Raw genomic sequence first — 13,785 nt, 5'->3', positions numbered from 1 at the left:
TGTAACACAAAATCTCCTGTCTGAAAAGTAGTACGACTAAACAAAATTTAAAATCTCCAGGTAATGTATGTCATACAGAATTCTCATAAAATATCAGCATGATGTTGACAAGGGTCAGAGCTAATGGAAGAACAAGTAATGTGAGTGATTGCTGAAGATCTCATCCTAGAAAATTAGAGACAAGAGACTATATTTCTTTTTTCACATGTACACTACACAAAAGTCTTTGAGACAGAAAAAATATTCAGGTGTTGCTCATTCGATGTCTTGGATGTTTTGGTAAAACATTTTGTGTTCACTCTTTCAAATATTCTGAGACCCTCTGTTTAGAATCAATGGGAAAGAAGTGACCCTAAAACTAATATAATGTCAAAGAAACTACACATATCTTTGTGTGTTCCTGATAGTGAATGATTCTGAAAAATGTCTTAACATTGCATAATTTTTCAAAACAGAGAATCTGCAGCTAGTGAGCATGAGTTAAAATTTTGATCCTATTCCTTCCAGTTGTAAGAACATAAGCATGTTGCAAATTATTTAGCCTCTGCTCTGGTTGCCTTAGTTTCTTCATTTAAAAAACATTTTTAATTGACAAATAATAATTGTATATATTTGTGGGGTACATAGTGATGTTTCAGAACATATAATGTATAGTAATCAGATCAGGGTATTTAGCATATCCTATCGCAAACATTTATCATTTCTTTGTGTTGGAAACATTCAATATACTCCTTCTAGCTATTTGAAACTATTAATATGTAATATATTATATTATCATTAACTATATGCATCTTACAATGGTATAGAACACTAGAACTTACTCCTCCTATTATCTAGCCATAATTTTGTATCCTTTAATTAACAAATCTTTCCCTATCCCTCCCTTCTTCCTATCCTTCCCAGCCTCTAGGATCCTCTGTTCTTTTTAATTCTTCCTCATGTTTTCAATGGGGATGACCACAGTATCTATTACATCAGCTTGCTATAAGGATTTTATAGCTCTTAAAATAGTGCTTGACAAAGAGTAGATACTATGTGTTATTATTATGATTAATCTCTCCCACAAAATATGTTTGCCAAATCACTTTGTAAATTTTTATTTTTGAATTAAAATAATTTGTGTAACAAGTTGGTCTACTGCTGAGCACATCTGTAAAGTGAGACCTGAATATTCATTTGATAAATGAAGCTGATGCTAACCATAGAGATTCGTAAAATATTTGTGTGCTTATTTGCAGCAGAACAACTTCTTTTGGGGAATTAATCTTTTAAATATCTTGCCTGATTGGTATACATGGAAATTGGTATAGATGGAAGACATACCAGATGTATATATCCTCATGCTGACAATGCTACTTTTCAAATATTGAGGCACTGCAAATATAACCAATGTGTGACTAGAATACACACTTGTTTGTTTTTGTTATTCCCCATTAATCTCCCTCTTATTTGCTTATAGTATCCCAACTCTGCTTTTGAGGAATGTGTCTGTACCACAACTATGACCTTGACTTGACTGTTCATAGATTTCAAGTGAGGTTTCTTCTTTGTTCCAAGGGTGGGGCATGTGGCTTAGGTGAGGCCAATCAAAGCATGGCATTATCCAGAACAGTGATGACTTCAGGATGGGCATTTGATTCACCTGGAGTCAGTAAGATGCACTGAGAGTTTTTCTGGCCCTTTGTTCCCATTGAATTTAGGTGTGGAAGGTTGGGAGGCTAGAGTTGCTACATTATCTCACTGTAATAAGGGGAGAATCTTTAGGAAAACTATCGCTATGGAAGACAGAGCCAAAGGATACAGCATAACTATGTGCTGGTGACATCAGTTAGGCTCCTGAATTATCCTCCTAGACAGGTGGGGAACCTGCGACCTTCTAATTTCAAGATTGTTATTTTTTAACCACCAAAGGAGGCAAGAAAAGCTTCATCTTTTTCTGCTGCACTCCTTTTAATAAAAGGATTTGTTCTGTAAAATTTGGATTCAGTCAAAAGGCCACACTTAAGGACCTAGAAGGCCACATGTGGCTTTAAAGCCGCAGGTTCCCCAACCTTGCATGAACTTCTTTCTTCACTTTTTTTCCCTTTGATCTGTTTGAGTAGTTTTTCTTTCTCTTATACCAAAAGCATACCTGCTAGAGTGAATAAAATATTCTTTCTGGCTATATCTTCCCCTTGGTCATGTCCAACAAATACATTTTCTAATGAAAATGAGGAAGCTAGAAAATATACAAAATATACGGAATTAACAGTTAGAACTGTTTCTGATTATGGCCGGTGCCAGTGCCTGATTTTTATTTAAACCTTATTTTAAGCTTTAGTTGCATGAACAGGTGTCTCTTTTTATGACTAATGATCACAGATTTTTGACGTCAGACTTTGAATCCTGCCTGGATGATTTTAGGAGACTTTTCCTAATCTCAGTATACCCCCCTTCTTCACTTTTCAAATAACAAAAGCAATTATCTGATAGGGTTGTGGAGAGGTTGAAGAAATATAGTGTATGCAGACATCTTAGCCCAGTAACGGGCACTTAGTAAGTCTTCAAATCTTAACTATGATAGTAGCTGAAAGACTGGTGTTTAGGATCTTACTGGCTTATCAGTTCCTTTTTCTCACTGCTTGTCAGTGACTTAAATAAGAGACAAAATAAGATTGGTATCTCATTGAGTTAATTTTTTTTTCTTGAAAAGTTAACTTGTGTGGCATAGGTCATCTCTTTATTGAATTAGTAAAGAACTTGATTGGATTTCCGATATTCTGGAGCTGAGGATAATATCAAGCCCTACTGTATACAAGACTGTCATTAATATAATTGCTATTTTATAGGAGTTCTTATTTTTAACCCTCTACCATTTATAGTCACGTGTTGCTTAACCACTGGAATACATTCTGAGAAATGTGTCCTTGGGCAATTTCATCGTTGTGGGACCACCATAGATTCTACTCACACAAACCTAGATGCTACAGCCTGCTACACACCCAGGCTATATGGTATAGTCTATTGCTCCCAGGCTACAAACCTGTATGGCATGTTACTGTACTAAATATTGTAGGCAATTGTAACACAGTTGTAGATATTTGTGTATCTAAACATATAATACAGTATTATAATTTTACAGGACCACCGTCATATATGCAGTCCTTCGTTGACTGAAAATGTGATGCATTACTGTACTTTCTCTTTACTTTTAATTTAAATTATGTATATTGAGTGAATGACTTTTTGGCTTAGCAAATAAAAAGTGTGAAGAGAAGCATCACTGGTTAACAAAATTAGTCCTCGAAATCAGTAAAATTTTACCGTTTAGTTCTAAGAAAAGCCTGTCAAAGATCAGAGAGAGCTCCATTACTGAAAGCTCCGAGCCGCTTCAGACATACGTATGTCTGTGTGTACACTGCGAAGGTGTTTCTCTTCACAGTTTCTCCGCCCTCTAGTGGTAGTTACAATAATGCCACTTTGTAGTCCCTCTACAGGAAATGCCTGTTCTTACTTCAGTTACCAGAATCCTTTTACAGGAAGTTAGGTGTGGTCTTTGAAGAAGAATTAAAAAAAAAAAAAAAAATTATATATTTTTTAAAGCATGATGGAATTTTAGCTGCAGTCTTCTTGGTGCCAGCTTATCAATCCCAAACTCTGGGTGTAAAAGATTCTGCAGGGGTAATGTTTTAATATTCTTCTTATGCTTATTCTCTGTGATGCTTCTCTACCTTTACAGTAGAATCCTTGGGGAAATCTGCAGGGGGACCACTTTCATTTTGAAGCTGCTGGCTGCATGTTTTAGCATGTCTCTTCTGTTAGAGCATCCAGGCATGGCAGTTTCCTCCCCCGAGTGTACAAGGACCATCTTCATGCCTATGCCTGTCGCTAGCCATGAGGGTCTCTGGGGATGGGTGAAAAATGGGGTATGTTCTGGAGGTACTGTGATATTGGGAGGGCAGTCTGCTAGCTGGAGGCTGAAAGGTCCTGGTCTACTTCAAAAAAAATTTTTTAATGAAACTGTACAGTAGATACGTTGTTTTAGATTTCCCTCTGTTTTATCTGGTATATGCTGCAGAAATGAACTGCATACTAACACATTTTACTCTTAGGAAATGCATTTCATATATTTAACTGGCAGCTCTCATTCCTGTAATGTGGGAATTAAAGAAATTGATTTAAAAGAAGAAGAAGAAGAAATAGATGAAGTGATTTTGTACAGACGGCATCTAGGAGTCAAGATTTTGGTTGTATTGTTTCAAATAGCATAGAAACTCCTGCCACGGGTTCACATGTAACATTTGGAATGATTGATGTGCTCTGTTGAGTTATCTACTTCAGTTTAGTAAAATATGTTTTGAATACCAGTAAAGCTCCATTTATTTTATTGCAAAAACCTGTATCATGGGAGTTTGCTTAAAAGGTATATCTTATACTATCTTACACTTAGTTTTTTTTTCAAGTCCAAATTCTGAAATGGACACTCAGACAACTGTGCCAGATTTTTGGGAAATGGGTACTATTTGAGAAAATGGGCTGTCTCCACAGCGTTTCCTAAGGTACTGCAAATTTGTTAATTTAAGAAGCAATTACACTAGCTAGCAGCAGGTTGCTAAGCCAGGGGGTCCAAGCTACAGACCTCTGACGTGGATGACTTCCTGCCCGGTTTGGCAGGAGCTGGGTCCCTTCCTGTGCAGCTTCCGAGCAGTTGCAAATACAAACAGGCATCTCCTGCTCCTTCCTCCTCCCTAGCTTTCAAGCAGTTTCTACCTGTGTTTCCATAGCCTGGCAATTTAGAATTTCCAGAGCTCTTTACCAGGTGTATTGCTTTTGAATAAACTCTTAAAGATGATAAAGTGTACCAAAAGGTACGTGGAAAAAAATGGAGAGATACATGCGAGAGCCTCACACAGTCCAGGTTCTACAATTTGTGTGATGTTTCATCTCTTGTTTTGGATCTCTGATTTTTTTTTAGAAGGAATGCTGAAAAAGATGGCTGCCAAAATATTCACAGAAGTGAAATAGCAAGCATAAACCAGTATCCTCCATTTCCGAGCTCTGAATTGGATTATTTTCCTCCAACTAGCACAATCACTTAAAACATTTTGGGAGTGGGAGATTAGATTACCTCATAGACACCTACTGAATGTGAAAGAGAGATCTCCATGCAAGCAAATGAATGCATGTCTGAGATTCCCTGAATGCCACATACAGCTTCCTTTGTGAAATATGACAGCTCTCTTGGTTTATGTACTTTATCTCAGTGCTCAGTGTCTTGTAATTGCCACAGTCACCTTTTAACCTAATGGTCATTGCTTTTTCTTCCCCCCTCTTTCTGTAGCACTTTCTTATGCAAGGAGCTAAACAGTGATTAAAGGAGCAGGATGAAAAGATGGCACAGTCAGTGCTGGTACCGCCAGGACCTGACAGCTTCCGCTTCTTTACCAGGGAATCCCTTGCTGCTATTGAACAACGCATTGCAGAAGAGAAAGCTCAGAGACCCAAACAGGAGCGCAAGGATGAGGACGATGAAAATGGCCCAAAGCCAAATAGTGACTTGGAAGCAGGAAAATCTCTTCCATTTATTTATGGAGACATTCCTCCAGAGATGGTGTCAGTGCCTCTGGAGGACCTGGACCCCTACTATATCAATAAGAAAGTGAGTTCTTAGCCAAGTTGCCTTTACTGCCTCTATTTACTAATTGAATTGCTTCTGGGCTAGTCCCAGGGATGATGGTGAATGTTGTGCCTCCTTCCCTCTGTCTAAAGTATCACTAGAAGGTTGGGTGGACCTGACTATGTAATGGACCAATTATCCTAGACGTCTTTTGGAAGCACATATTTGAACCTGAGTTTTGGGGACAGGGAGAGAACTGATGAGGCATCCTCCAGTGGGGAAATGAGGAAGGGCAAATGCCTGTTCACCTTCTTGAATACAAATTATATTTTTAAATGAGTGCAAATTGACCCCAATTCTCTTACAACGTTGAGAAGCAAAAAGTGTCAACTAAGAGTAACATTTTAATTTTTTTTATATTTGCAGGAGTAATATCTAAATTCCTCCTTAAAGTCTCTAGCTCTCTATAAGGCACTTTGATCTTCAGCAGGTTTAATTGTGCCTTCATACCATAGATTTTCTTCTTGCCATTGCTCTCCACAGAATAAATAATAGCAGGTGACTTATACGTGCCAAAAAAGAGTTTGAGCAAAGAACATACTTGGAAAACCTTGAAGTTCTCATGAGAAAATTATCTAACTGAAGAAGTAATCAAAGCCTCATTTTTGTGCTTCCTGTGAATTATAAATGCAATTTAAACGTATATATTTAAAACTTGATAAAGATACTAAGAATTCCTATGACATTGGCCACAAATTTTCTTTATATTCTCTTTTAAATCCCCATGTCACCTACCAAATTTGGGAAAGTTTATAATGCTCAGAAAGAAAAAGCATCTATCGTCATATCATATATTGATAATTTGTATATTTCTACATTATTTTATAGGGCCATATTTCTAAATAATTATCTCACTTTTCTCTTAAAAATGTCCTCAATGTATATTCTAAATTCTGTTTTATGTGTTGTGTTTTCTTTTTCAGACGTTTATAGTATTGAATAAAGGGAAAGCAATCTCTCGATTCAGTGCCACCCCCGCCCTGTACATTTTAACTCCTTTCAATCCTATTAGAAAAATAGCTATTAAGATTTTGGTACATTCATATCCTTTTTCAAATAGTCAATATGATTTTCTTCTTTGACTAAATTATTGAGCTGTGCATTTTTCAAACTATATGTGGTTGGAGATGTTATGTGCTCTTTCTTTTTCTTTCCTTTTATTCAACAGTTAGCATGTCGCAAAATGGGATCGTAGGTAAGTGAACCACTTTTCCCCATTTCTTAAGTATTTCTCCTCTGCCTGACTCACTACTTCTTTTTCTTCTTTTATCCTCTGCTCTCTTCTGGATTGCTAGTTATATGCAAGGCTTTTTCGTAAAGTTTGTTACTATTACCAGGCTCTCTTTTTATGTCTTCAAATTTTACAATGTTATATAATGGAGTAAACTCCATGAGCTAATTTTCTTTTCTGCTTCTACATTTGGCAAATAAATATACATAATCTGAATTACAATTTTATATCTTTTTGGTTTGAATTTTACTACTTTCTGCTTTTGAAAACTTTGAGTTAATAAATGTTTACAATTTCAAATATTTCTCCAAATTCTTTTCCCAATAGCATTCCTGTTGACTTCCTATTTTTTTTTTTTTTTTTACTTTTTCTTCTTGTCCCTTGTTCCTATGTTTTATTTAAATCACAGGTCCTGCTACAATTATTTCTCTCCAAAGGCTTTATGTCTGTCTATCCATATACATCCCCATTTTATTCTTTATTCTCCTTATTGAAGTAACTACTTTCCAGAAAGGGAATTGATGACATCTTGGTGGTAGATGGTAATTTGATTTACTCTGTGACATTAAATAGAGTAGTTGGGAATGAGAGGTTTTATTCCAGGCCAGAAACAACGGTCTGGCTGACAGCCAGCTCTGGGAATGCCAAGGAAGCAAAGTCTTGGAGAACTGAGGCTGTGCTGGGCAGGGGCATTTACAGGCAGAACACAGAAATCTTGGGATGAAGAGTGATATGCATTAGGGACCAGAGGTAAGGCAAGGGAAACTGAAATTTAAAGCCTCAGATAGGACAGCATGTTCTTTCTTCTTTAGGAAGTTATTGCTTGGAATTCCATTGCATGGTCAGCCTAGAACCTGTTTTTAAAGCATGCAATATAAAAGCTTACTATCTCTAACAGGCCCAGAAAAATATTTGAATTAGCTAAGGTAGGGAATTAGATAAGGTAGGGAATTCAGGAAATGGGATAAGCCTGATATAGGTTATTCATCTCAGTTCTGGGTGAAGGAGATTAAAGTATGTCCCCAGGCATGCCTAGCAGTATGCCAAATGATGTCTTTAGAGGCATGGCATTCTGTAAGTCTCCTCTTAACCTGTAGTGTATCCCTCCTGCAAGGTTTGCATAGGTATCAACATATTTTTATTCGATATTTATATTTTATGTTTTAAGATTTAGTAATTTCTTACGCATTACCTTAAGTAATACTATTTTCTTACCTCTGTTTTTCAAATAAGAGAATCTAGTTGCACATGGAGAAAAAAATTGTCTTTGAGTTAGCATTAAAAAGAATAATAAAGTTGGAATTTATATTTGGGTCTCCTGAATTATAAATTATGATCTCTTATTATGTTTCAAGTGTTTATAATCTGTGCACAGAGTAAATCTTTCCATAAAGTATTTATTATATTTTTAAATAATTGTATGTTCCTTATATAAACATAATTTATAAAATTATAGGAAAAATTCAGACTTATGCTCTATTCATAGTAGATGCTGAAGAATAAGTATTGAATAAATAAATGAGTAATAAATCAGACATTAGAAAATCAGATACAAAACAAGTGAAAAAAGAATGGATCAGAAAAATTTATTTCTGTATGTGAATGATAAGATGAAATTAAGAAAACCCAATATTTTTTTATAAAGCAGATGTTTGATTTAAAACTTTTATGAGGAGATCATGTATTTCTTTGCAAATCTCATGAAAGCTATTGTTTCTACTCACAAAAAAATCCTAGGACGTTGTGAATCCCAATATAAGACCCCTGGAAAAGAGACTCCTAGTGGTAGAGGGTAAGGGCAGTTTTAGAAATTCTGATCAGAGAATCTGGGTATTGAAGACATAGTTTATGCTGGGAGCTTTTTTAGATATCCAGATACAACTTGAACTTGAGGCCTTGTGTTTGCTTCTCAAGAGGAAGAACTCAATCTCCAAAGGCCAAAGTTGTTAGAAGGCCTACAATGATGCATGTTGATATGTGAAGCCAACCAGGTTATTAAGTTATACCCAGTTGAACTGTTGACTCTCCTAGAAGCTTACAAATTGCCATAGCCACAAATTTCTTGCAATGTAGAAAATAAGATTTTTAAAAAATCTCTAATTTCCCAAATTAAAATATATCTCAGATGTCTCACCTTGGTGTGGAGCTATAAGAAAAGAAAAGGCAGGTGTGCTACTATTCCAAGATAGATAAGTCTTTCAGTCTTTTGGTGATATTGGCCCAACTGATCACTGATCCTAGTAAACATGGATATATATAATGCTGTAGTTTGTAATTGATTTTCATAATGATTTTGTCCTTTATTCTTTACAATGCAAACCCTAAACTCAAATCCTGGTTTTTTGACTTCAAGTGTAGTGCCCTTTATTGTGAGTTAAAAATGCTTAGAGATGATCATGGTCAGTTTGGGCACAATTGGGAGGTCATTGTGTATTTATTATCATTAATTTATGTGCAGCAAAAGGACATTCACAATAAAGAAATTTGTATTTTAAACCTGGACCTCTATTTCCAACAAAAAGCTGACTTGTTTCCTAAGGAGCTGTTACCATTGTTAGGAGCTGTTGCATATCAAATTAGCTTTGTTTTTTGATTTTGGCAGAATAAGAAGTTATGCTTATGATATTTTTACCAGGACATATTTTGAAGACTGAAAATCCTTTTGAGATGCCTGGTATCTTATCTTGTTTGATATTTAACTAAAACATGATTACATTTTCTAGATAGCAAACAAGTTAAAAATAATCCATGTTCCTAAAATTCCCTACCAGAGTTTTAAATGTGTTTCATCTCAGGTTTTATTATTTAAACTTAATATATGCACACCTTCTTCTTTATTTTGCATTTGTTTTCATTCATTTGCAAATATTACTGAATACCTACCAAGTGGCAGATATTCTTGTAAGCATTGAACCAAACAAAGTCCCTACTCTCATGTAATTACATTCATGCATGTGTGTGTTTGGGAGGAGAAATACAATAAACAAAAAAATCATATGGAAGTAGTGATAAGTGCTCCAAAGAAAAATAAATCTGTGTAAAGGGGAAGAGTAACAGGGTGTCGGGTTTTGGATCATATGGCCAGCGAAGTCCTCTCTGAAAAGATTCCATGTGAGCAGAGATCGGAAGGAAGTGGGGGAGAGAGACTTGAAAATCTAGGGGAATGTTGGTTCAGAGGGAACAGCAAGTAAGAAGGTAAAGTCTGAAGGTGGAAGTACCCATGGTATGTTCCAGAATCAGCAAGGAGACCCAAGTGGCTGGAGCAGAGTGGGAAAGGCAGGGAGCAGAGGAGATAAGGTCAGTGAGAGTGGAAGTCAGGGGCTGAAGTTGTAGGTGAGGCGAGGTGAGTTGTAGTGAGGACACCAAATTGACTCTGAGTGAGATGAGGAGAGATGACGGGAGGGTTTTCAGCAGAAGAGTGTCACGACCCGACTCACATTTTTAAAAGATCACTCTGGCTGCTTTGTGGAGAATAGGCTGTATGTGGGGGAAAGAGTAACAGCAAGGAGATAGACTGGGGCCGACTGTCATTATGAAGGCGAGAGACAATGGCAGCTTGGACTATGGTGCAAACAGTGAGGGTGGTACAATGTCATCAAATTTCAATGTATTTTGCAGAAGAGCTGGTGGGATTTGCTGAGCAGTTGTATGTGGGGTATAAGGGAATGAGAGGTACTAAGGATGATTGTATGTGTTTAGTCTGGTCAAAAAAGAAAAATGAAGTTACTTTGGATGAGCTTGGCAGAACTGGAATAGAGCAATTTGGTGGGTAAAATCAAGAGCCTAGCACTACTAGCACTCTAGCACTACTCTGTTCTGGCTTGACATTGCAAACAAAATGTATATATAACACCAGAGTATGGAGCAGTAGTTGATCAAAACACAGTGTGGTCAGTCTCAACTGTCTCATTTTGCAGATGAGTTAATTGAGGCCCAGAGATGTTTAGTGTCTTTTTAAGGTACATTTTCTGTCAGTGGCAGAGCTAAAACTTCAGAGCAGATCTTCTGGTTCTCAGCCCAGTGTTCTTTGCATTTCCCATCCAATAGAAGAAAATAGATTTTTAAACCCTCAGATATAATACACTGGGGGCATTACCAATGTTCCTGTGTCTATGTATTTCAAACGTTCTTTTCAGTGGCTCAAACTTACTAATTCATTAAAGGAGAAATACATTTCTTAGCTCATCCCAAATTTATATGGTATCTATATAGAAATATTAAAAATCATGGTTTTCCATGGAAAGAACTACACAGGTCTGTCCCAAAGGAGGTGACACAACTTAACAATTCCCTTTCTTCTGCTTTCAGTGTTCAGAAGTTAACACTTAGTTGTCTATTGGCAAATAGAAGTTTGTTGATATTAAAATTAAACAACTCAAGAGTTAACAGTATATATGTGATATTTAGTCAGTATTACTGTTGGCTCTGAAACACGCATTGATATGTAGAATGAGACTTATCCTACTCTGTTTTGAATTCTCCATTTTTGAATTAGAATACCTCTAACATAAAACTATCTTCTCCCACCAGTTTACATATAAGTTAAAAATTCCTTGGCAACTTCTCTGGATATTATGTCATTACAAAGTCTCTGAATAGAGTACAATGTCTTTCTCTTCCTTAAGAATAACAAAGAAATACCCTACATTTTATATCCAACAAATTATTAGCGCTAATAAAAAATAACAGCTTATTATCTTAGTGGATAATGAAGGTATATTATTATGCACATTTATATGAGAAAACTGAGCCTCAAAGAATTAAACAACTTGCTGAAGCCCACATGGCTGATAAAGGATGTCTCCGATCCATGGTTCATTGCATTAAAGCTCATGCTACTTCATCCTAAATCAATGGATTTGGGGATGGGCGTGTCAGTGCTTTAATGATTCTGGCTACTATTAAGGGCTACTTAAGCCATTATCAATATAAACTTGAAGAAGTTTTTCCTCGATATATACACATGGGAAATATTTTACATTTGCCAACTGGCAAGTTAGCATCAATCAATAGGTTAACCTACTTTTATTAATACTTGGTTTAAAGAAATTAATAGATTTTAATGGATTAAAAAGATCCTTTATTTCTCTGATATTATATAAAGTCAATCTGCCTCTGTTTTATTTTATATAGCAAAGCTCTTAAAGAAGTGTTGTTCCAGGATAAATTATTCTTTTGAAAAAGTTACTTTAGTTTATGCCTTGGTCTTTTTAGTTAGAAAATAATATAGGATGTATGCATTTTGCTAATAGTTTTAGCTCCTCGAAATCTGCCTTGATGTGAAGTTTTTATACTTTTTCAATGCATGGTATCACCAAAGCAAAATTAATACCCACATTATATGTTTTTCATATTTGAATATTTCTTATGATTATCTGAAACCCTAGCATTTTAGTCACTCACAAAAATCCAGGAATTTGAAAACTATAGGACTGATGAAATAAATAAATAATGATTAATAAAGTTAATGGATTTTGAAACTTTTTATTTCGAGATACCTATTTTATATCAGAAGTATGAAAATCTGACTTTTGTTAGCTACTATTTTGTCATAAAAGTGAAATAGATTTTTTTTTTAAGTGTCTGTTAGGATTTCAACTTAGGTGCATACTTTATTATTAAAATGATAGTAATACAATACAGAAAACACATTCTTTTTAGCATAATGCTTTATTACCTGTGACTTAGTAGGAAATTATCATTATTTCTATTGTTAATTAATATTGAAATATATATTTTACTTTAATATGTAATTAAATTCTACCATTATAATGAGTAAATATTTTTAAGTCTCATAAAACTATGGCTGAGTTCATTATATGACATATATCTTATGAGGCTGTTAATTTCCACTTTATATTTATCCTATGTCTTAACCTTCCAAAAAATTATAGAAACTTGTGTCCACAATATATGTGAAAACAAATTTCATGCTGTATTTTGTTCCAAATCACTAAACATATCATCCAAAACCATTAAAAAGGAAGAATATTATTCCATTTAGTAATAAACTAATTGCAAAACTGACTTCATTCAATAGTCAATTGATAGTATGTGAAATAGTGGATATAGTGGTAAATAATATAGACATGATCCCTACCCTCATGAAGTTCATAGACTGGTAGAAAAGACCAACATTAAAATTTGTCAGGGGAGGAATGGCATAGGGTGCTCCAGGGGTATACAACTGGTAGACCTAAACAGGTCAATGTGAATATGAAAGAAAAAGAATGAGTTGGCAACAGTGAAGTAAAGAGAATTTTCAGGGAGAAGAGTTGTCCTCTGCAAGACCCTGACTTAAGAAAGAGTGTACAAAACATTCAATGACCTAAAATAACCACAATATTATCAGGATGGGGATAGTGCAATGAAGAGAAAATAGGATGAAACTGGAGAAGTAGAAAGGGGTCAGACTCAGAATCTTGACTCTATGTTAAAATGTTTGATCATCACCCTAAAAGTAGCAGAAAGGTACCAAAATAATCCAGATTACATTTACACAAGTCATTTTGGTGTAGTATGCAGAATGGGTTGAAAGGACTCAAACATGAATTCAGAAAGACCAGTTGAGAGGAAACGGCAATTATCCAGATGGACTATTAGACTTGATGTTAGTCTTGAAGGACACTTGGACCATGCAGTGATATGGCGATGGAAAAAAAGTGAATTGAATCCAGAAATAGCAGGCAGAATTAACAATATTTGGTGCTAAATTGGATGTGTAGGTTTAAGGAGAAAGAGAAATACAAGATTGCTCCTAGGTTCTTGGCTAGATCATGGGGCATTTTGTAAGGTACAGAGCTGTTAAAGGAGCAGTATTCACCAGCAGGAGCAGAGGGGTAGGGTGAATAGATTTTTAATTCAGTTTACAACTAAACTTTTTTTAAATGATTTTGAA

The 13,785-nt window shown here is 35.4% G+C and overlaps 1 protein-coding gene across 8 annotated transcripts in view; it reads left to right on the top strand.

Moving 5' to 3' along the window:
- LOC138385555 (sodium channel protein type 2 subunit alpha) overlaps window positions 1-13,785 on the top strand; it is a 126,331-nt gene that overhangs the window by 41,051 nt on the left and 71,495 nt on the right. For 4 of the 8 annotated variants that reach the window (XM_069471928.1, XM_069471927.1, XM_069471922.1 and 1 more), the window contains exons 1-2: window positions 5,372-5,638; window positions 6,580-6,698. In XM_069471928.1, the coding sequence (XP_069328029.1) occupies window positions 5,372-5,638; window positions 6,580-6,698 (386 nt within the window). Of the gene's footprint in view, window positions 1-3,579; window positions 3,661-5,318; window positions 5,639-6,579; window positions 6,699-13,785 lie in introns of those variants that run through there. The other 4 variants (XM_069471924.1, XM_069471926.1, XM_069471923.1 and 1 more) reach the window with 3 other exon arrangements.

Source organism: Eulemur rufifrons, chromosome 1 (genome assembly GCF_041146395.1).
Source record: "Eulemur rufifrons isolate Redbay chromosome 1, OSU_ERuf_1, whole genome shotgun sequence".
NCBI lineage: Eukaryota > Metazoa > Chordata > Mammalia > Primates > Lemuridae > Eulemur > Eulemur rufifrons.
The sequence above is the reverse complement of the archived record's forward strand: the minus strand, read 5'-3'. Positions and strand labels throughout refer to the sequence as shown.